This window comes from Phocoena sinus, chromosome 4 (genome assembly GCF_008692025.1).
Source record: "Phocoena sinus isolate mPhoSin1 chromosome 4, mPhoSin1.pri, whole genome shotgun sequence".
Classification (NCBI taxonomy): domain Eukaryota; kingdom Metazoa; phylum Chordata; class Mammalia; order Artiodactyla; family Phocoenidae; genus Phocoena; species Phocoena sinus.
In genome coordinates this window covers 99,195,358-99,217,326 of record NC_045766.1, presented here as the reverse complement: position 1 = coordinate 99,217,326, position 21,969 = coordinate 99,195,358, and the positions used below count along the sequence as shown (strand labels likewise).

The following is a 21,969-nucleotide window of genomic DNA, read 5'->3' as shown; positions in this document are numbered from 1 at the left end:
ATTTCACTAAGGCAGTAAGTTTATAGAATACCCTGTAAACACTCTAAATAAGTATACTTTCAGAAATCTTGAAGCAAGAACTAGGATACTAAAATGCCTGTTGTATGTTTAGATAGTTTTTAGGTCATTCAAAATAGATTGTAGTTAGAGAATACACTTATAAAATCACCATAATCAGTAGTATTCATGATTATACTCCAAATTTTTATATCATGCTCTTTTTATGTGTATTTTACCAGTCTCTTCCTTGATTTGAGCTTAAATAGACAAGTATTGACATTTAATTTAAAAAAACCTGAATTGTAAATAACCTTGTGGCAAAAGATAAACCTAGTAAAATAGGAAAAAAGAGGTAAGAATCCACTCACATTTAAAATATTAACCATCTGAAACATTCTTATTTTATAGATATGTACATGTATATAGGTTACAATTCTGTGTTGTACATTATTTTTTCTACTTTTGTTCCTGTTTTTTCCTGTGGAATTTCCATGTGTTAAACACATAGCTCACAGATTTATCTTATTTACATGCTTGCTTTTTCCTATTGGCATTTAAAAGGCTTAAGACAATGGCTGTTTCTTGTTGGTCCTTGTATTCCTGCATAGAGTCTGAGACTAAATGAAATTTTAATCCATTATATTTTCCAGGTGTTCATGATCTCTTTATTTGTTCCTTTTGTTTTTTGGGTTTTTTATCATTATCATTTGTTGCCTGGATAGTCTGCTCAAGTGCACTGGATTGTATGGATAGAAAATCTAAGTAGCACAAATGTGGCCTCTTTGCATCCTGATGTGAGCTATCGACCCCTCCTCCTTTCTATTCCCTCCCCCCCCTGCCAGTCACCACGGTTCCATATGTTTTCCCCCACCCAGTCATTCTCCTGCCTGAAGGCTTCCCGGTGCTTCTCACATTCTGTAACTGGTCCTCTGGTCTCATTTTCATCTTTAGCAGGATTACCTCTGCCTGTCACAAGATCCTGTGCTCCAGTCTTTTTTTTTTTTTTTTTTTTTATAATTATTTTTGGCCGCCTTGGGTCTTTGTTGCTGCGCGGGCTTTCTCTAGTTGTGGCGAGCAGAGGCTACTTCGTTGTGGTGTGTGGGCTTCTCATTGCGGTGGCTTCTCTTGTTGTGGAGCATGGGCTCTAGGCGCGCGGACTTCAATAGTTGTGGCACACGGGCTTAGTTGCTCCGCGGCATGTGGGACTTCCCAGACCAGGGCTCGAACCCGTGTCCCCTGCATTGGCAGGCGGATTCTTAACCACTGCGCCACCAGGGAAGTCCCCTGTGCTCCAGTCTTATATTAAAAACAAACAAACAGAACACGGTTTCCCCAAAATGCCGCATTCTCTATCACCTCCTGCCTTTGTACCTCCTCTGTGGGCACTTGACTAAGCAGGCAGAATCACTGCCTCTTGTTTCCTCTGTGCTCCATGGCACTTCTTTTATTCAGCAGTTGTAACTTGTATCAAGTTGTATTATTTGTTTGTTTGTGTATCAGTCTCCCCTACTAGACTTTTTACAAAGACCCTGACCTACTCCTTAAATCCTCAAGGCCTAGCACAATCCCCAGCACATGGTAGAGTGTCATGATAACCTTTAGAGTGGAGCTACTCAATTTGTCTAGGATTATCAAAGTATGAGAAGAAAATAATATGTAAACATAGAGACATAAATACTTAGATCTAAAATGTATGTGTGCCTAATAGGCAAAATAGGTTATTGTGACATCTGTGAAGGTATTCCAGACAGGACAATTAGAAGTGACTATCTGGAAAATCAGAATTTTAAGGGGCCATCTGGGACACATTTGGGGTTAGATAAACCTGCATCTATTTTGAGTATCCCCAGAATTCGCTAGATGACCCTATACATTTATAAAAATTTGCTGAGTAGAAATATATTCCAAATAACACTCAGCATAGGCATTAAAAAAAGATTAGACTGTGGAGAACCTTAATATAGATAAAATCAAAGAATGGTAACACTTTCCAAGATTATGATAGTTGTACACGGGTGCTCCTTTGTTCAGGTGCATCATTAGCGTGATGCTGGTTGTCAGCATAAGAAAATATAGCGCAGAATGGACTCACAAAAATGTCCGGAGCCTGGGGCTTCCCTGATGGCGCAGTGGTTGAGAGTCCTCCTGCCGATTCAGGGGACACGGGTTCGTGCCCTGGTCCGGGAAGATCCCACATGCTGCGGAGCGGCTGGGCCCGTGAGCCGTGGCCGCTGAGCCTGCGCGTCCGGAGCCTGTGCTCCGCAACGGGAGAGGCCACAACAGTGAGAGGCCCGCGTACTGCAAAAAAAACAAAACAAAACAAAATCTGGACCCTGGATGAGCATTTTCAAATGTGTATTTCAAGTGTAGAGACTCCTATCAACATCTTTTTAGTATAACACTTTGTATATGAATCTTGAGTATTGCAGATATAAAGGACCTTTCAGTTTTTTCATTAAACCCAGAAACTGTATGATTTTAGTAATTCTCTTTTAATTTCAAAAGAAACTGTGGTTTTTATTTTTCAGTGTTGAAAATGAGCCCATGAGCACAAGTCAGAAAAAGGAAAAGGTACTTTCGTCAGAAGCAGTAAAGGTATAGTTTTAAATTAATATTATTTTATATCAAGCAAATATGTTTCTTAGTTTCTGCTGTTTCTTATTCTTTTAGATTCTGTCATCTCATTTTACGTTTCAAAAAGAGCATAAAGTCTTATCACTTTATGTGGAACTCCAGCCCAGCTCTACTGGACATTTGCATCTTGGGGTGTGGGTAGCGGGAGAGGACTGAGGAGAGACTTGAGGCAGTGGTACTCTCACCCCAGCCTAGCCACTAACCAACTGTGAGGCCTTCAGCTGAGGCATTTAACTTCTTTGTGCCTTGGTTTTCTAATCTGTAAATTGTATCATCTGACCTCCACAGTCTCTTTTCTCTAGGAACTTCTTTGATTTATGTTGTGTTTTCTCAAATGCTTCTGACAACTAAGAGTGCTTTTGAGGGCGGAAACCACACTGAAAAGTGTGGTTAAAAATCCTGGAAAACCACTAAACCTTATAACATTTCTTTTTAGTCATAAGTGATTTTATAGAAATTGGATGTTTGTGTTGTTTGAGGAAGTGAGGCCAGGTATGTGATCAAGTTTTGGTAGCTGTCTCCCATTCATGGAGTTTGGTCCCAGTTACTTTCTTTTTAAACGATTTGTGACAGTCAAGGAGAAAGCTTGTGCTTTCCAGGGATTTCTGGGTACATTAGCTTGGTCAGTGGAAGGACCAGAAAGTCATCTTAATTCTTCCTTACTGATAGGGGGACTCTTAAACATTATATGAGATCCAAAGACCTTAAATATGGTAAAGATAAAGCTGTGTTCCTTCTTTATTCCCTCCTTCTCCATCATAGTTAGCAATATAAATATTTTTTTGAAAGAAAAAAAAAATCAGAATCTGATTTTTTGTTTGTTTTGTATTGTTTTTTTGCCATACGCGGGCCTCTCACTGCTGTGGCCTCTCCTGTTGCAGAGCACAGGCTCCGGACGCGCAGGCTCAGCGGCCATGGCTCACGGGCCCAGCCGCTCCGCAGCATGTGGGATCTTCCCGGACCAGGGCACGAACCCGTGTCCCCTGCATCGGCAGGTGGACTCTCAACCACTGCGCCACCAGGGAAGCCCTGATTTTTTTTTTTAACTTTATAGAAGGAAAAAAATCAGGATCACCTTGCTTCTCTTCCCTTTCTTCTTCCTTTGTGAATTTGGCTACTAAATCCTGCTCCCAGGTTTGATAACACCTCCTACCTATTCTGTTTCAGCTAGTCGTTAGCCAGCTTGCTGGTTCACCACTGCATGGGCTCTGTAGCTTTCTCCCTCTTGCTCAGTTTTCACATGTCCTGAGATGCCTTACTTCAAGATTTTTGCTTGAATTCTATAGGTGCAACCTTGCTCTTGAGTTGCTTCACAGGAAGTACGTATGTTACTTCTGAGATCTCAGACTTCACAGTTACTTTGGCTGCCAGCTCCTGTCATTCTCTCTCTTAATCCCTCATTGCCTCTGCACCCACCCTTGAGCTTCAGAGAACCTTCATGTTTTCCCTGCTCTCTTCTCCTCTTGGTCTCTACTTGTTTGTCTACTTAGCCTGGAACTGATATGTAACACTTCAGCTATTAATCTCACTGAAAGAAACAGTCTTCAAACTTGGCCCTCAGACTTTAATTTCCAGTAGTCCTGCTTTTTCACCTGCAGAGTTCTGCTCTAGAAAGTTACATCTTTGTGGCTTCAGTGTCTGTGCGGTGGCAGATATAGTGGCTGGGCCTCCATGATTATGATCTTTTCTATCCATTCTTAGTATCTTGGTTTGAGTGCCCAGGATAATTTCAGTTTGGGATTTGGGCCCCCAAGTAAACAGGGCTCGTGTTGTGAAACTGTTTCTCTTATGGTTTAAACGAGACCTATAGGATTACTTATACATGGGCAGTTTTGTTAGCCCATGATAGAAAGGGCACCGTGGCACTCTCACTGGGGTAGTGTAAGCATTTTGGACCATGTAACTGTATTTTTTTTTTTTTTACTTTCTGGAAATTATTGGTAGGATTTCCTCAACCTCGCTACACAGACCCAGTTGTCCTGGGACTTGCTGCTGCCAGGCATCAAAAACACATTTTGCAGATTATATTCCATTATAAGTTATGACCAGCTATTGGGTATAATTCTCTGTGCTGTACAGTAAATCCCTGTTGCTTCAATTAAAAAAAGGAAAGAAAAAAGTACATATTTTGATCATATCAATAGTCAGATGCATACCTAGGGGGAAAGAAAGGTTAGCAACAATATCTATGATCTTATTATTTTAAATAGTCTCATTTAAAAATTTTTATTTAGCAATTGGTATAAAACACGCATTTGCTTTCTTTGTAACAAATGGTTTTCTGAAACATAGCACTCCACTGTAATGTGACATTTCTTGCCATGCTTCCATCTTCTTAACCTGAATTTTATGATAATGCCTTCCATGATAAGGAAAACTGTGTACCATTTTTCCTCTCTAGTGTAAAATGTAACAGATTTATGCATAATGAATGTTTCTAGTGCATTGCTTTTTGTATTTGACCTTGAGATACCAAATCAAGATATTGAAGATTGTTTTGTTATAAATTTAAGCTACAAAAAATTAAGTATATTTTTCAAACAGCTAGAGACTGTAGAAGCTTTATATTATCTTTGGACATAATTAGATTCTTAGTTCTTAAAATATCACTTATACGCTATACAAATTTTGCTGTTTTGGTAACATTGGAATCTGTTTCTCACATGTGCATCTACCGTTCCACTGAAATATATATTTCTTCTATATTAATCAGTTTTTGTATCTAACTGGCAAAATTCCAGATATTTAGTCCATATTCTATGTTTATTTCTCTATAGGGAATGTAGATTCTTGTCTTGCAGCCTTAGATTCCTGCTGTGCTCATGTCTACTGTTATTTAAAAGAGAGGGAAGGCATATTATAATGCCCTGCTCCCTTCTGCCTGTTTCAGAGGACTATTCATCCCTTCCTGCCTTCCAAGGCTAAACTCCCTAAATCCCCCTGCTAGTGGTACTGGTCTCTAATTTCCCACCTTCTTTTGGACTTCGCCTTGCACTGCATCCATCTCTCCATCTTCACTGGCTTCCTCTATTTCTCTCTAAATATATAAAATTTTTAAAAATATACTTTTTTCCTTTCAGGGGTCTGGATTCCTTTCAGGCTATCATTTCATTTTACTTGCTGCCTTTAACTCAAAGATTTCTTATGAAAGTTTGTCATAATCACTGTTTAATTCTTAATGCTTTCTAATCTGACTCCAGTTTCCCTCCTGGTTCCCTTAGACATGGGAAAACCAGTACTGTGCCTGCCATACATTGTCATAGTTGTTAAATGAGTGAGAGTCATTCCATGAAACCCTGACCTCTTGCTAACCATCAGTGGCCTTTTCTTAGTTCTTATTTAACCAGTTGAGACACTTGATTTTCCAAGTCTTGTCTCCTTTCCAGAAAGTCTCTTTTGTATATTTGCACTTATGATATTGTACATTCTTGTTTCAGTTCCTGCCTCTGGCCATTCCCTTCTGTTTCCTTCACTGATTCTCTTCTGGCTAAATTACTTTTCATGTAGATGTTTCTCAAAGTCCTCAACCCTCCTCAACATCAGTCTTTCAAAGCAGTATCTTCCAATCTTATTACTTCATCTTTTTTCTCTCAGATCTCTACCCGACATCCCTCTTGAGCTCTAGACTTGATTGTCAGAGTTCCAGACATTTCTACATTTCCACAAATTCAATCTGCCCAAAAGTCTCAATATTTTCAGCGATGTTCTCTCTATATAAATTTGTTTGGGAGATAGAGGTGTTGGAAGGTAGGGAGGATCGTTTAACTGCTTGGGATGGAGGAAGAGCCCTGGGGGTCAAGTACTCCATTTGGAGATTTTCAATCAAACTCTACTCTTAATCCCATGTCTCATATTGCCCTAAGTAGTACCTAGTATTTTCAAATCCTGAGCTTTTCCAGGTGGTCTGCTGACAATCTGTCTGTAGATTGTTTCCCCCTTATGATCAAAGTTCCCTGTTGCAGTCACTTGGGTGGAAGCGTCTTCTGGTCAATTAACATGCCTTCATCTGCTTTTGCCTTCTAAACTTTTTCTGAAATCTCTTATCTGCTAATATCTACTCTCTTCCTCTCCTTGTATTTATAACTTAAAAAAAAAAACGCCTTTACTGTCATTTTGGAGTGTTTTGTACAAGAGAAGAAATCAGTGTGTGTCGTTTATCCCCAGTGTTAATCAGAATTTTTATCTCTTTTTCTTTCTATAAATTTATTTATTCATTTATTTAATTTTTGGCTGCATTGGGTCTTTGCTGCTGCACGCGGGCTTTCTCTAGCTGCTGAGAGCTGGGGCTACTCTTTGTTGCGGTGCGTGGGCTTCTCATTGTGGTGGCTTCTCTTGTTGCAGAGCACAGGCTCTAGGCGCATGGGCTTCGGTAGTTGTGGCACACGGGCTTCAGTAGTTGTGGCTCGCGGGCTCTAGAGCACAGGCTCAGTAGTTGTGGCGCACGGGCTTAGTTGCTCCAAGACATGTGGGATCTTCCCGGACCAGGGGTCGAGGCTGAGTCCCCTGCATTGGCAGGCGGATTCTTAACCACTGTGCCACCAGGCAAGTCCAGGATATTTATCTCTTAATAGTTGAGGAAAATGAATCTCAGAGAGATTGTCACTTGACAAACTCATATTATTATTGAGAGGAGGCAGGAGAATTCAGATGCAGTTCTGTACCATAGTACTTCCCATTTGTGAACTTAATTTGTAAGGTATACTTATAAACTTAATTTACCAAAAAGAAATCCTATTAAAAATTAAAAGAGCTGTGGCAGTAAGTCTGTTTTCAGAATGAGTCATGAGCTAAGTAAAATGAATTAAATCTGAACCATAGGTTATAGATTTTCCAAACCAGGCCTAAATAATCATCAGGCCTGATGATTATTAGGCCTGGTCTCAGTAGCTTGGCATCTGCTTTATGTAAAGTTTAACTCTTGCCCCATTTTAGAATTGTTGCTCATAACTGATCATACAGCTTTGGTTAAGGTTCTGGTATCTTTTAAGAGATGTCTGGTTGCTATATGCCTATGATGTTTCTAGGGACAACCGAGGAGTATCAATCTAGTGCCTATTACTGTTAGTTGTTAATGATTCATAACCCTTATTTTTAATATTATCATAAATAGTTTACTAAAAAGAACCACGCTTGTTTTTATTGTTGCCACTGTTCCCTGATATGTAAAAATGGAAGAATTGTAGCTCAAGAGTAGCTTGTAGCTACTGAATTGTAGCTCACTGAATAAAAATAGTCACAAATTGTTCTTTCTATCAACGCCTATATTGAGGGTATGGTACTGTTTAGTAAGATGAATATATTAAACTATGCATTTGTTTATATTTTGATTCGTGTAACTCTTCTTTCCTTATTGGTCTTTTTCAACTCTTTTTTGGCCAGAGGTGAAATGGTAGTCAAATTTAAATATATTAAATGTTTGCATGGTTAGGAGAAATTGAATTACTGAACTAATTTTTAAAAATAAATTATAGCCTTAATGCATGCTTGCTGTCCTTTTTTTCTCAGTGATACAAATAGCAATATGACATCAATTTAAAATCAAGGTTAAAAAATTTTTCTTTTTCAAACACGGGAACTCTCTTTTTAAAAATTTCAACTATAGTTGGACTTGGAACCCCATATATAAACAGATTCAAGCAATGCTCCCTGTTGGTGATGGGAATGAGTAGCCTAGAGCCTCAGAGTCAGCCACTGTTCCCTTCCTCTGCCAGCTATGGCACCTCTTGGAACAGTTTTAAAATTACATGTGCAGTGATGGAAAGAACACAGTCTTTGGAATCAGACATATCTGGGCTTAAATCCCAGGTCTCCATGTGGTAGCTTTCTAACCTTGGAAAATTTACTCAACCTCTCTGAACTTTGGTTTGCTGCTCTGTAGTGGGAGGTGTCAAACCTTATTTTTTTTTTTGCGGTACGCGGGCCTCTCACTGTTGTGGCCTCTCCCGTTGCGGAGCACAGGCTCCGGACGCGCAGGCTCAGCAGCCATGGCTCACAGGCCTAGCTGCTCCGCGGCATGTGGGACCCTCCCGGACCGGGGCACGAACCCGTGTCCCCTGCATCGGCAGGCGGACTCTCAACCACTTGCGCCACCAGAGAAGCCCCAATCCTTATTTTATAGAAGTGTTTTAGAATTAACTGAGATAACGTGTGCTGCACTGCACGATACCCAACACAATTTAGGTACTGAGGAAAAGAGCTGTCTTCTTGCCATATGCAGTCTGACGACAACTTAGAATCTAACTCTTTGCTTAAGAATGGTGCTGACTTTTTCTGGGTGAATAGTATGGAAATCAGCTATTAGAAACATTGATTCTCTGTAACATTTGAAAAGAAGGCATGCATGAACGTATGTATGCACATTGAACTATAGCCAGAACTCAAAAATTCTCACCCTTGATTGCTTCTATAAAGACTGTGTGCTGTCAGGGTGCCTGAAGTGGAGATTGCACTGCATGTTACTGCACCATTCACATGACCAAAGGGGCTGCCAGGGCTTAAGCCTGTTGATATGGCTGGTGCTGCTCTGGGGCCTTGATATCTCAGAGTTCTTGGGTGTTGAATGTATTGCATGGTATCTGGTTTGATTTGCAGCAGCTCCAACCTCTCATAGACCTGGAATAGTCCTACTTTGTGGTGTGGTGGCGTACCTTATGAAAATGGAAACTGACTGAAGGGTCATGTACATACTCTAGATTTTTTGTGAGTAAATTTGCCTCCACAGGTGCCAGATACTGATTTGAGAGCTCCAAAAGGCTCTCACAGAATTAAAAACATTTATTATTCTTGCCCAGTGTTTTCGTTGGAGAAGTGTTTATACCATAACAAGAAGGAATGGCTTTCCCCCTACGCTATGTCATCTTGTTCTTTTCTCTTCTCACCTTACACACCTGCCCTGGTTGATTTGATTTTACCTACATCTTAGCCAATGACAAAAATCACATCTGTCCCTCCAGCCCAATGTGTTCTCCTGAGCTTCAGGGTGACGGAGCCAATTCTTTGATGGACCTTTCCTGTGAAGGTCACTGAGTATGAGATTTGACTTACTCCAAGTCGAATTCAGTGTATTTTATCCTAACTTCCTTCTGTTCCTGTATTCCCCGTCCTGCCGAAAGGCACCACCAGTTACCCAATCTTGGTATCAGGGAATGATTCTGCCAAGTAATATGTTGTGGCCGGATATCTTAGGAGAAAACTAACTAGAATTGTCTAGTAAGCAGCTGGGTTTAGTTTATGAATGCCAGATTTTGGTAACTGTAAGTAATCTAGGTAATAGTCCTACTCATGAAGCAAGCATGAAGTTGTTTGCCCTAACCTTGTGGTGACAAGGAAAAATAGGATGTTAGAGTTGTTTATTGGAAGAACACACACACACGCATGCATGCATATGTGTAGGCAGTTTCCATTCTGAAAAATTTTTGAGTTGTAGGAATTTCCCAGGCAAAGAGGGCAAGGGATAAATGGTCTCAGCAGTGGTAATAGCTTTGTGCAAAGACATACCTGTAGTAAGAGAAAGAGGAAGCAATAGGGGAGGGGGGGAGAAAATAGGCTCCCATGAATGCCTGAGACCGCATGTGGTGACATTAGGCACTGTGAGCATTGCGAGTGACAAGAGATCGAATCAAAGAGGGGCTGGATACACCAAGACCTTAAATGCCATGCTAGGGAGTTTGGATTTTATCCTGACAAGGGTGCACGGCCAATGGAGGCCTTTAAGGATGATTAGATTTGAAATCTAAAAGATTGCTGTGGCTTTTGTCTGGAGAGCAGACTGGGAAACTTTAGGAATGGAAGCAAGGAAACAAGTCATTCATTGCTGGCAGTGTTCTAGGAGAGAGGTCATGGTGTCCTGATGTTTCATCTGACTTTTTAACAAGTGGGAATGTTAAAGTTTACAGAAAATGGAAGAATGGAGACACAGCGTGGTTAAGTTCAGTTTTGGATGTATTGAGTTTGAGGTGCCAGTGAAGTATCCAGGTGGGTATGGATGTTGGGTTGATCGTTGGATATACAGTCTAAGTTGAGAATACAAATCTGGCAATCATCTGATTAATCTGTGAGAAATAAGACCTCGTAAGAAAATCATGAAGGTAAAGTAGCCCCGGGCTGTAAGTTGGAGAAACATGATATGTAGGGAATGGCTAGACGTATGTGAACTTGAAGGAGATGGAGAGAGAGGAAGAAGGGAAACCTCAGGGTGATGTCATGGAAGCCAAGGAAGACTGGTTTTCAGGATCGGATTCAGTCTCACCTCCTGTAGACGCATCATATGAGACCAGGGCAGAAAGAAAGTACATTGAATTAGCAAGTAGGACAGTGTCTCTGAGAGATCGTGGTCAGAGCACAACTGGGGCAGAAGCCAAATTGCAGGGGCTCAAGGAGTCATTGGGAGGAAAGGGAAAGAAGATGGTGAGGGTTGGTGACTCCTTTTAAGGAGGTTGGTAGTGAAGGCAGAGGAGAAGTCTGTCCCTGGACTTAGACTTTTGAATGGTGGGCTCGCAGAAGGGGCAGACGAGGAAGTGGGGTTCCTTAGGAGATATCAAGCATTCTGAAGTGGTGCCCTGGTGGATCCTTAGAGGAGGAGTCCTTCATCCCTTTATGCTGAGGGTGAGTGAAGGAAGTGGGACAGATGTGCTGTGAGGCAGGTAGAGGAGGGGTGGAGGCAGGACCATAGGAGAGCATCTCCATGAAGTAGAAGGTAGGTGCCTCTGCTGGGTGACGGATGGGATGGTGGAGGGGGCGTGGCAAAGGTTTGAAATAGCTGCTGTGGAAAACGGGGACTGTCGCAGACTGATTTCCAGCAGAGGCTGTAAATCGTGAATTATTGGCAGCCTACATCTGCATAGTTGTGCATATCCCTGTGGATTTTTAAAGCAAGATGCATTCACTTATGAGGAAAAGATAAAACTGGAATCTTTCCGGGTGGGGATGACCAGAGAACAAGCAAAAGAGCCTCTGAGGGTGTTAGCCATATTTGATGGCTGGATAGAAAAGATACGAAAATTTGCGGGAGCTGAAAGGGACAGAGTGAGAGAGGCCAGAAGCTGTGATGAGGCAGGAGGACATTGTGTGGTGGGTGCACCTGGGACAGTGGGCTAAGAGAGCTGGAAAGATGACAGGGTGTGAACACTTGGGAATGCCTGAGATTGAGATTCACAGGCTGGGTGATTATGGGTAAAGACAAGGGTCAGGGGTTGCTGAGCAGTGAGGTCCAGCAGAAGTGGGAGGTCATCGGAGTTGAGGACGCTAACACAGGTCAGGGTGTTGTAAGGATTATCCCTGCTGTGTACAGTGAAGGCAGAGCCTGAGGTGGGCGGATGACCAAGCCAGGTGCTTGAGACACTAAAGGAAGGGCCACCTGGCTCTTCACTATTTCTCATCAACAGACTCTTCGTTTGGTGACACTCTCTACCCCTTGGCCTTCTTGACCTTGTTCCCTGTGCCAGTCACCATGTTGGGACAGCACCAGCCACCTGTTACAGGCTGATGAAGGAGCTGACAAACTAATGCCAATTAGACCTGAACATAAGTTCTCACATCCCTAGAATGTAGGCTCTGTGAAAGCAGGGCTCTTGGTATATTCTTTTTCACTGTTGGATCAACACACATAGAGTAGTATCTCGCTGTTCATCATTTATATAAGAATGAATACCTTAACATTTGCATTGACCCCGACTGTTCCTTGGAACACCTGGTCTCAGCCTATTGTTGCATTCCCCCAAATGCTCTTCCAAGTCTTCTCTATTTTGGGAGCTCAGATCCCAGCTCCACCTCTGTGTCCCTTCTTCAGCTGAGCATCTCTCCTCTCGCTTTACTGAGGTCAGAGCCACTCGTTGGACCTTGCTCATAGTCTTCTCCCCCTTACAGAATTGCTCAGGCTTTAGCCACTTCCTTATCACTGTAGCTGGAAGAGGAAGTGCCCCTACTCAGCTCCAAAGCTCGTGCTTCCCCTTTATTAGAAGTATTAGAGACTGTACTGGTCTCTTCATCGCATCACCTTCTGCTTTTCTTCTTCATATCCGTCATCCTTCTGTTGTACAGCAGTTACTCCCTTCCCCCCAGGTGTAGAGCTGAGCCACAAAACAGGAACAAAAAGTCATTTCTGCTGTCTTGGACCTTAAACTGTCACCTTTTTACCTTTAGTTAAAAAAAAAAAATCTCTCAAAAGTGTTGCCTTCTATTGAATTATTTACCGAGTGTTCCTATTTCTTTGCTCTGTGTTCACTGTTTAACACCTTGCGTTTGGGGCTGTACTCACAAATTCCTGAGCTGTTATGACTATTTCTCCTGCATTCCTAGGGCTTTTCTATGGTCTTCATTCCTTCGTTTATTAGTGCAACAAGGATTTAAGCACCCCTTATTGTCAGGCACGTTTCAAGGTGCTGGAGACAACAGCAATGACTAAAACAGACAAAAAACCCTGCACTTGTGGCTTTTACTTTCTAGAGGAAGAAACATATTAAATAATATGTGTGTGTGTGTGAGATGTGTGTATTTGATACTAACAAGTACAAAGGAGAAAAGGCAGAGAAGGAATATAGGCCGTTTCAGAGTGGAGGAGTTTACTATTTTAGATAGAGTGACTGGGGAAACTTCAAATGGAGATGACAGTTAATAAAGGTTTGAAGGTGGTGAGCGGGTATGAGTCATATAGCTCTGTGGGGGAAGAACATTCTAGGCAGAGAGAAGGGTGAATGCTCAATTCCCGAGGGATGAGTGGGCCTCATGTTATTTTGGTTTTTTGGTTTTTGGTTTTTTTTTTTGCTGTACGCGGGCCTCTCACTGTTATGGCCTCTCCCGTTGTGGAGCACAGGCTCTGGACGCGCAGGCTCAGCGGCCATGGCTCACGGGCCCAGCCGCTCCGCGGCATGTGGGATCCTCCCGGACCGGGGCACGAACCCGTGTCCCCTGCATCGGCAGGCGGACTCTCAACCACTGCGCCACCAGGGAAGCCCGGGCCTCATGTTTTGGAAGAACAGTGAGGAGGAAAGTCCTCATCTTTCTTGACCTTACAGTGGCGTTTGGCATTTGCTCCCCTTTGCTTTCGGAAATATCCTTCGTCGTTTGCCCTTGGAGACGAGCATGCTGGTGGGATGACTCTTCTGGTTTTGGCCTTCCCCATCTCTTTCACTGATTTTTTTCTTCTTTGTGCCTGCCTTTTAATCTTTTTTCCCCAAGGCTCTTTTGTTGGTCCCCCTTTCCCCTGAACACACTGTGTATCGCCAAATTGTGTTCTGACTGCTTCACCAGGGGACCACAGATTCTGCACGTTTGACATCTAGTTTGTTGCCTCACCTCCCCCAAACCCCACAAAGGCTCTAATCTCACCTTTCCTTCTATTTCCCATATCCATTTTTGTCTTAACTACTTAGTTTCCCAATTTAGAAAACTTAATCATCTGTGACTTTGTTATCTCTCACCCTCCACTTCTAATTGGTCATCTTATCGAATTCATTCTCTATCCTCTGTGCCCCAGTCTTCTTCACCCACAGCCCTGCCGTAATAAACGTACTTCACACTTCTGTGTGCTCGACCCAGGCGCTACCTTATGTGTTGAATGCTCTTCTCACCCTTCAGGAGCAAGCTCAAACATCACCTCTGTGTAGGGGATTCTCCCCATCCCCAGCCAAATTAATTTTGTCTTCCATTGTGTACATATCTCTCCCATGCCCCACACAGTGATATAATGATGAGTATCTTGCTAGACTGTAAGTTCCTTGAAGCCACAGCTGAGTCTTATTAATCATTGTACTTAATGCTTTCCTGTGTTTCCCTGTATTGGGCACATAGCAAAGAGAATAGTTAGATAGACGGATGAATTTGGACCTAAGGACACTACATTACAACATATTGAGTATGAAGGGAAAAAAATTAAATTCCCAAGATACATATGCCTTCATTAGTAGCCTTTATATGTTATATTCGGAATACCAACATCTTTGAGGGCAACTGGAACCGATGTTTTGTTAACGTTTGCTTGAATCCTGAGTGCTTTCATTCTAGTACTCGTTGGAACAGTGGCAGACAGTACTATTGGCAGGTGACATTGGCCCTAGCTTGTGGCAGGCTGAACTTCATTGTTGTCTAGGCTGAGGGCAAAGAGCAGCTATTTTATATGAAATTTTAAGATGTAGTTATATAAATACTGGGTTTGTTGTGTTAACTTTGAATAGCAGTGCTCTTTCGTGCTAACTTTTGTCTCTAAATTTAAATAGTTTTTTGGTGGTGTTTTTGAAGGTATTTTAATTACTGATACAAATTTCTCACAAGATTAGTAGGCAAAATTTAAGCAACTAAGACATTAAAATGCTCTTAAGATACAGGGATTCTGGAATAGCAAAGAAGTGATAATTGAGGGGAAAGAGAAACAAGTGATTTTTAAAAATTTTATATATATCACTCTCAAAACGTTAAATGGGAAGGCTTTCACTAGTTTAGCAAAATGTATTTTCCTTGTTGAGACAGCAGTCCGTTATATTTTGAAAGGAATCATCAAGTAAAAATAATTGAGGCAGTGAGAGAAATAGTATTTTTGACAAATTATTTGTCTTGAGATTTTATGGATGTCAAAAAATGTAATTTCCATGTTCTCTAAGTTTTCCTTTTTCAAAAACCATTGCCCCAATTTTATAGAACTCCTTTGTGACTCTCTAAAGCATTTCAGGAATATTTGTGTTATTTTAGTGAGCAGCCTGTAGTTCCCGTTCCTCGGGTAGCTTCCCAGGAGGAGTGATGATACTCGTTGCAGGAAACAAATCACTGTTCTCTTCGTGCTGCAGTCTTGGTTCATTTTGAAGCAGGAAGAAATATTGTGGGTGGCCATTACAACAAATTAAATGGGGTAGTTAAAGGCAAAAAATATATTTCATACACACGATCACTTTCAAAATGTCAACTAGCATATTTCCTGCTGCTGTACCGAGAGGCCATCTACGCTGTCAACGCGAGGAGAGGGCGCAGTTAATTTATAGGGCGGACCCCATAAAGAGCAGGAGGCTGGGTGGATGAAGTGGAGGCGCGTGGGATTGAGATGCCGTTGAAACCAGTAAAAGGCGAGACTTTGAGTGCCTCTGGAAGGCTGGTGCTACTCTAAACGTAGAGACTCACAAGTTATATTAAGGACATAACACACAGAAAAATGCTATGCTGTGTGTTTACTCAGAAATATCCCTGACTTCTAAGGTGGGAACAAACAAAAAATATTGTTCGCTTGAAAATAATTTCCTGGGCTAATGGGTTCTAATCATTTTCTCAACCCTCCATATGCCAAATATTATTAGTGGTTAGTGGAACACTCCTTTAAACTGTTTTGAATTTGGATTAAAACAGGGAAGGGAGGTGAACAAATGACATTATACTTATGATGTTCTTGGCTTCTTGAAGATCAGCTTCGTACAAAACGTTTTCCTGTGAACCTGCAGTGGCCTAGGGTGGTCTCACCTTGGTGTCCTGATATTTTTCTGACTCACACTTGAGCTTTCCTTTTATAAGGACTAGTGAGTGTGACATCTGACACATACTATCAGACCGCATTCCTTTCACAAGTAGGTGAGTGAGCGTGTTGGGAAGGCAGGCTGAGCTGGTCCCTTGGCCTGAAGCTAACGCAGCTTTAGGGAGGAGTGTGCCCTGGAATGCCAGCACGCGCTCGGATGGAGCAGCTCCGTCTCCTCACACAGAGTACGCGTGAATGGGAGCTTGCTTCACTAGTAGGTTAATTATGAGCAGGTAAGATGCACCCCTGAAAGTGTTTATCGTCTGCAAGAATTCCCGGTGCTGCCCACCGTTCGCATTAGTGCACATATCAGGGCTTTGTGTTTTACCTTGAAGAGTTTGTAGCGGGCTTTTCCTCTAAATTGATACACCACGTTGCTGTCTTTCCTCATCTTCCTGAGGAACAGTTTTCCACCCTGTGGCAGCTTCAGAGGTTAACACGGTGCTGAAATGATGAAGTCTATTTAGGTGTTGTCTGATGTACCGAGTGTGTGAAAATACTGTCCATTAGATCTGTAATAATAAAAGCTAAATTAAAACACCTCTGAGGTCTGCCATGATCTGTCCTTTTACTTATCTCTCCATACTTAACTTTTTGCTCTTCTAATTTTACACTTTTACCTCCAGTCCTTTTAAACTCCTTAGAAGCTGACACCTCTCTAAATGCAGAGAGACGGGGAGAAGAAGCAGGGAGCGGAGAACAGAGAGTGAGGGAGATGCACAAGCATCACATAGGCACTTTTTAGGTCTCCTTCAGAGGGCACTTCCTTTAGGAAGCATCCCCTGAGTTACCTCCTCTGCTCTCTCCACAACCAAATCTGGACTAGTTACTCCTGGGTCCCCATGTGGGCTGTCCTTCCCGCTTTGTGATATTTACTATATAGCTTTGTTAAAGTTGCACTGACGGTGCCCTTCAGTAGCTTGTAAACTACTAGGGAACAGAAGCCATCTGTCTTATTCACAGATGTATCCCTGGCATCGGGCACAGTGTGTCATGTAATAGGTTATCAGTTAGCCTATGTCATTTTTTAAATGATGTTGCTTAATATTCTCTATTTCGTTTTCAAAGAGTCCCCAAAGTGAGGACAAAAGGAACCATGCTGAGAAGCTAATCACTCTTCCAACACAGGAAGATTCCAAAAAGCCAAATGACCTTTCCGGTTCCACTTCAGATGCCAAAATGGGAGAAAGCGATAAACAGCCAAAAGAAAGCTTTTTTCAGTTTCTTGGTAACTTATTCAACATCTCAGGAAAATCATCTCTTGGTGAAGCCAAGCAGTCTTCTTTCAAAGATGAACATGACAAAACTGAGAAAGACTTACGAAATCCCAGTGACCATCCTGATGAAGGGGTCCAAAGGGAGAGGGCTGTTGTCAGTAGCTCCCTGGGAACCCTGGCACTTCCAGCAGAAGCACAAGAATCCAACTCAGCTGAACTCTCAGATGCCTTTTCTTTGGATACAACACAAGACAGTGAACAGGAAACCAGTGATTTGCTAAGAAAGTAAGTTTAAAATCTACTTATCTAAAAAAACTGAGCTTTTGGACCTAGATTTTGAGCCTTATTTCTACTACTGTTAATTAAGGGGATTAGAAAAAGTATTCTGTAATGTCCCTGCTACTAGGTGAAAAATTATATGATCCTGTGTACCATACACATACCTAGGGCCCTTTGAGCTATTTTAGGGGGTGGTACTAATACCTTTTAGGTGCTAACTTTGTCATAGTAAACAATTTATTTCTGATTTAAGACTTCCTTAAATGGGAGTGTTTTATGTTGTCTGAATTCTTCTGTAGTAGGACAGGCAGTGTGTTAAGTATCTGCATTTTGGGAACAAAAATAATCCTACGGTTTGTGTTCACATTCCATCAATATCTTTTCTTTGTGGAATCCAATTAAAGGGGTTAAGAAAAGAAATTAAATTGATTTTATTTATGGAATTAGCCTTTTGAACCTTTCCCACAGCTCCAAGAAACAAATCTTGAAGAAATTTAAGGAGCACTTCACCACCCCTTTTTTCTTTCTTTGATTTACAAATGGACACTAACTTGTTTTTCTTTGACCCAAATGAGCTAGAAGGAACATTTTCTATCCAGAAAATGTTTGTAACAATGTTGAGTCCATTAGACATTTTGTGTAACATAAAAGTATTCATTCGTAACTGATAAGGATCTATTGGGTTTTTTTAAAATTAATTTATTTATTTATTTTTGGCTGCGTTGGGTCTTTGTTGCTGTGTGGGCTTTCTCTAGTGGTGCACAGGGGCTGCTCTTTGTTGCAGTGCTCAGGCTCTAGGCGCGTGGGCTTCAGCAGTTGTGGCACAGGGCTCAGTAGTTGTGGCGCATAGGCTTAGTTTCTCTGCGGCCTGTGGGATCTTCCTGGACCAGGACTCGAACCCGTGTCCCCTGCATTGGCAGGCAGATTCTTAACTACTGTGCCACCAGGGAAGTCCATGGATCTGTTTTACTGATTTTAATTTAAACTCTACTTGAGAATTATTTTTGTTCTTTGAAGAGTTCATTAATACTATAGTCAGATACAGATGACAACTTAGGACTATGTGATTCTTTATAGTTTCAAAGAGTCCTCATGCGTGTGATTTCAGTGAATTCCTCATAATAAGCTTTTGAAGTAGGGGTAGGCACAGACCCATCTTACAGTTGTGAGAACTGAGACCCCAGATGGATTTGGGTTTGCCCATCAAGAGTGGTGGGGTGGGGCTTGCCCTACCAGTTGTTAAAGTGTACTGATAAAGCTACGTAAATAGAAATGATGTAATACTGGTGTAATATTTGCTAGACATTTATATGGAACAGAATAGACAGTCTAGAAATAGACCCTCGTGTATTTTGTGATTTGAGCCCTTGAATGTGATGGCATTATGTATTCTTGTAAAAAGGAAGACTTGGGGAAATGGGATAATAATTTGGAGAAGAAAATAAAAGCTAGATACTCATCTCATTTTTACATTAAAATTAAAGTGGAATAAAAATGTTTAAGAAACATACAAAACTAAAAGCAGCTAAATGTGAATTCTTCTGGTGAGAAACAATTTTCTAAGCATGATAGCAATGGAAAGTATCAGGAAAGAGAAGATCAGTAGATAGGATTGCTTCCAGTTTTCCAACTCTCTATGATAAAAACTGTGAACAATGATACATTAAATTGGCAAATCAGAAAATTATATACAAAATTTGTATGTAAATAGTATATACAATTATATGCAAATATAATCATATAAATATACAAGTCAAAATTTAGACAAGTTTTACCTATAATTTGAAGTGTTAGGAAAAAATCCTTATCAAAAAGCATTGTAAATGATTTAATCGTCACTTAATTAAAAATAATAAACAGCTTTGTAATTGTTTTTATGTACCGTTGAGTATGCAAATTTCATTTTTAATACCAATAAAGCCTTTAAGTAAACCTGTTGTGCTAACACTTTTTAGATTACTTTCCATACATTAACTCATGCTTCTCGTGTAATTTATGTAGGAAGCTACTTCACTGTTGGGTTGAAATTCTTTAAAAAGTTCTGTAATTCTTACATTTTCAGCAAATTCATATCCATCATGAGAAACTCTTCTGTCAAAACTTTATTGTGATTTTTAAGTAAATGTCTGGTTTTGCAGTTTTTCTTTACATAAAATAGTTAAAAGCCTTCCCTATTGTGAGAGAAGATATTCTTTTTAAAAAATTATTTTTATTTTATTTATTTTGTTTTGGCTGCATTGGGTCTGTGTTGCTGTGTGCGGGCTTTCTCTAGTTGCGACTAGCGGGGGCTACTCTTCATTGCGGTGCGCAGGCTTCTCATTGTGGTGGCTTCTCTTGTTGCGGAGCATGGGCTCTAGGTGTGTGGGCGGAGTTGTGGCATGTGGGCTGTAGAGCACAGGCTCAGTAGTTGTGGCACACAGGCTTAGTTGCTCTGTGGTATATGGGATCTTCCCAGACCAGGGCTCAAACCCATGTTCCCTGCATTGGCAGGCGGATTCTTAACCACTGCACCACCAGGGAGGTCCCAGAGAGAAGATATTCTTTTTTTAAAAAAAAATTATTTGTTTATTTTTATTTTGACTGTGTTGGGTCTTCATTGCTGTGCATGGACTTTCTCTAGTTGCAGCGAGCAGGGGCTTCTCATTGCGGTGGGTTTTTTTGTTGCAGAGCACAGGCTCTAGGCGCGCGGGCTTCAGTAGTTGTGGCTTACGGCCTCTAGGGCGCAGGCTCAGTGGTTGTGGTGCACGGGCTTAGTTGCTCCGTGGCATGTGGGATCCTCCTGGACCAGGGATCAAACCCATGTCCCCTGCATTAGCAGGTGGATTCTTAACCACTGTGCCACCAGGGAAGCCTGAAGATATTCTTCACTATGTAATTTGAAAGGAAATAAATCTTAACGCTAAAAATGTGGCTTAATCATACTTACTAAAAGTGAATTAGATATACTGAATACTTTTGCTCTAATGCTATTATTTTCAGGCTGCCTTTATAGAATTTTCTTTGAAGAATGACACATGTCTTTGGTTGACCTTTGTAGTATCAGATGCATTAAGTTTATCCAGGATAGAGTACAGCTATATGTAGTACTTGGAGGCTTAATAAACTTTCACATGATAGGTAGTTAGGTTTGGGCTGAAATGCATAAAAACCTTTCCAGATTTTCAATATGTATGTCTATTCCCTTAAATATTTGAAATTTCTAGATATTTTACTTTTTTCTTAGTGTTGTTTGGATCACATACCTCTACTCATATTGGATAAGCTACAGATCCCATGCACAATTACATAATACATGAAATGAGTATGTTCTTTATTCAGTTTGTGAAAATAAACCTTTTTAATTTTCCATCTTCAGTTTATTTGTAAAGTTATGTATTTCTGACATTTCCATTTTCTTTCTATTTTCTGTATTAGGGAAAATCTTAATTAAAGGACAGTTTTATGTTCTTAATACTATTCAGTTATGAAGACTCAACTACAACCTGTGAGAGAATGTTGTAGGAAATAGAATATCTTCACATGACTAACCCTTTACAAAGTGTGAGTGTAGCTCATCGGTACCTGAAAGGACTAATTATAATACATGAAGCTAAGCTTGAAACTTTGATGTTCAGTGCTTTAAACGTGATAGTATAGTTGTTTAGTATAAAGGGTACATATTTTAGTCACAAGCATATAACATTTCCACCTAGGGTGCTGAGGGAGATTATTTCATTAGAAATTTATACTGGTTCATATAAATCAGTTTAATCATTCTAGTTGACAGTAACCAGAAAGCTCCCAAGATGGGAATGGAAAACAATTATCCGCGCCCCACCCCCCAAAAAGGACTCCAAAACTACCAAAAGGCATTCTTACAGTGAACTGAACTTTTTTCTGGAGTGGATTTTTCTCTGTGCTTTAATTTAATAGAAGTTCTTTTAGAGCAAAAGTTGCATTATTGGATTGATGTAGAATAAAACGCCTTGACATCTCGTTAGGATGGAGTTGGTAGTAAGAGAACCTGAGTTTACTATACTTGAAGAATAAACTTCTGATCCTTATCTCTAGAGTCTTATTTCTTCGGACATCATGTACATTTTGGTGATCTTTTAGGGAAAAAAAAATTTGCAGCCTTGAAAGTAGGTTTTAAGTATAAAATTTAAAAGCTTTGAAAGAAAAATCAAACAATAAAACTTCTTGTCATCTGTTCATACTTCTGGATCTTCATGTATTGTTCTGAAAGGCTCTTGTATTTTCTGAATAATTTATGCGTTTTGATATAGGATTTTACCAATAACATTAATTTACCTATATGTATTTTTTCTTCTTGTATGTTTTCTTAGATAGGTTCCCTTATCCAACTTTTAA

The 21,969-nt window shown here is 40.7% G+C and overlaps 1 protein-coding gene across 2 annotated transcripts in view; it reads left to right on the top strand.

Annotated features, from left to right (window-relative positions):
- The window catches only part of CRYBG3 (crystallin beta-gamma domain containing 3), a 120,040-nt gene that overhangs the window by 12,327 nt on the left and 85,744 nt on the right, over positions 1–21,969 (top strand). The window contains exons 2-3 of one of the 2 annotated variants that reach the window (XM_032630101.1): positions 2,529–2,595; positions 17,192–17,625. In XM_032630101.1, the coding sequence (XP_032485992.1) occupies positions 2,529–2,595; positions 17,192–17,625 (501 nt within the window). The remainder of the gene's footprint in view (positions 1–2,528; positions 2,596–17,191; positions 17,626–21,969) is intronic. The other variant, XM_032630102.1, reaches the window with a different exon arrangement.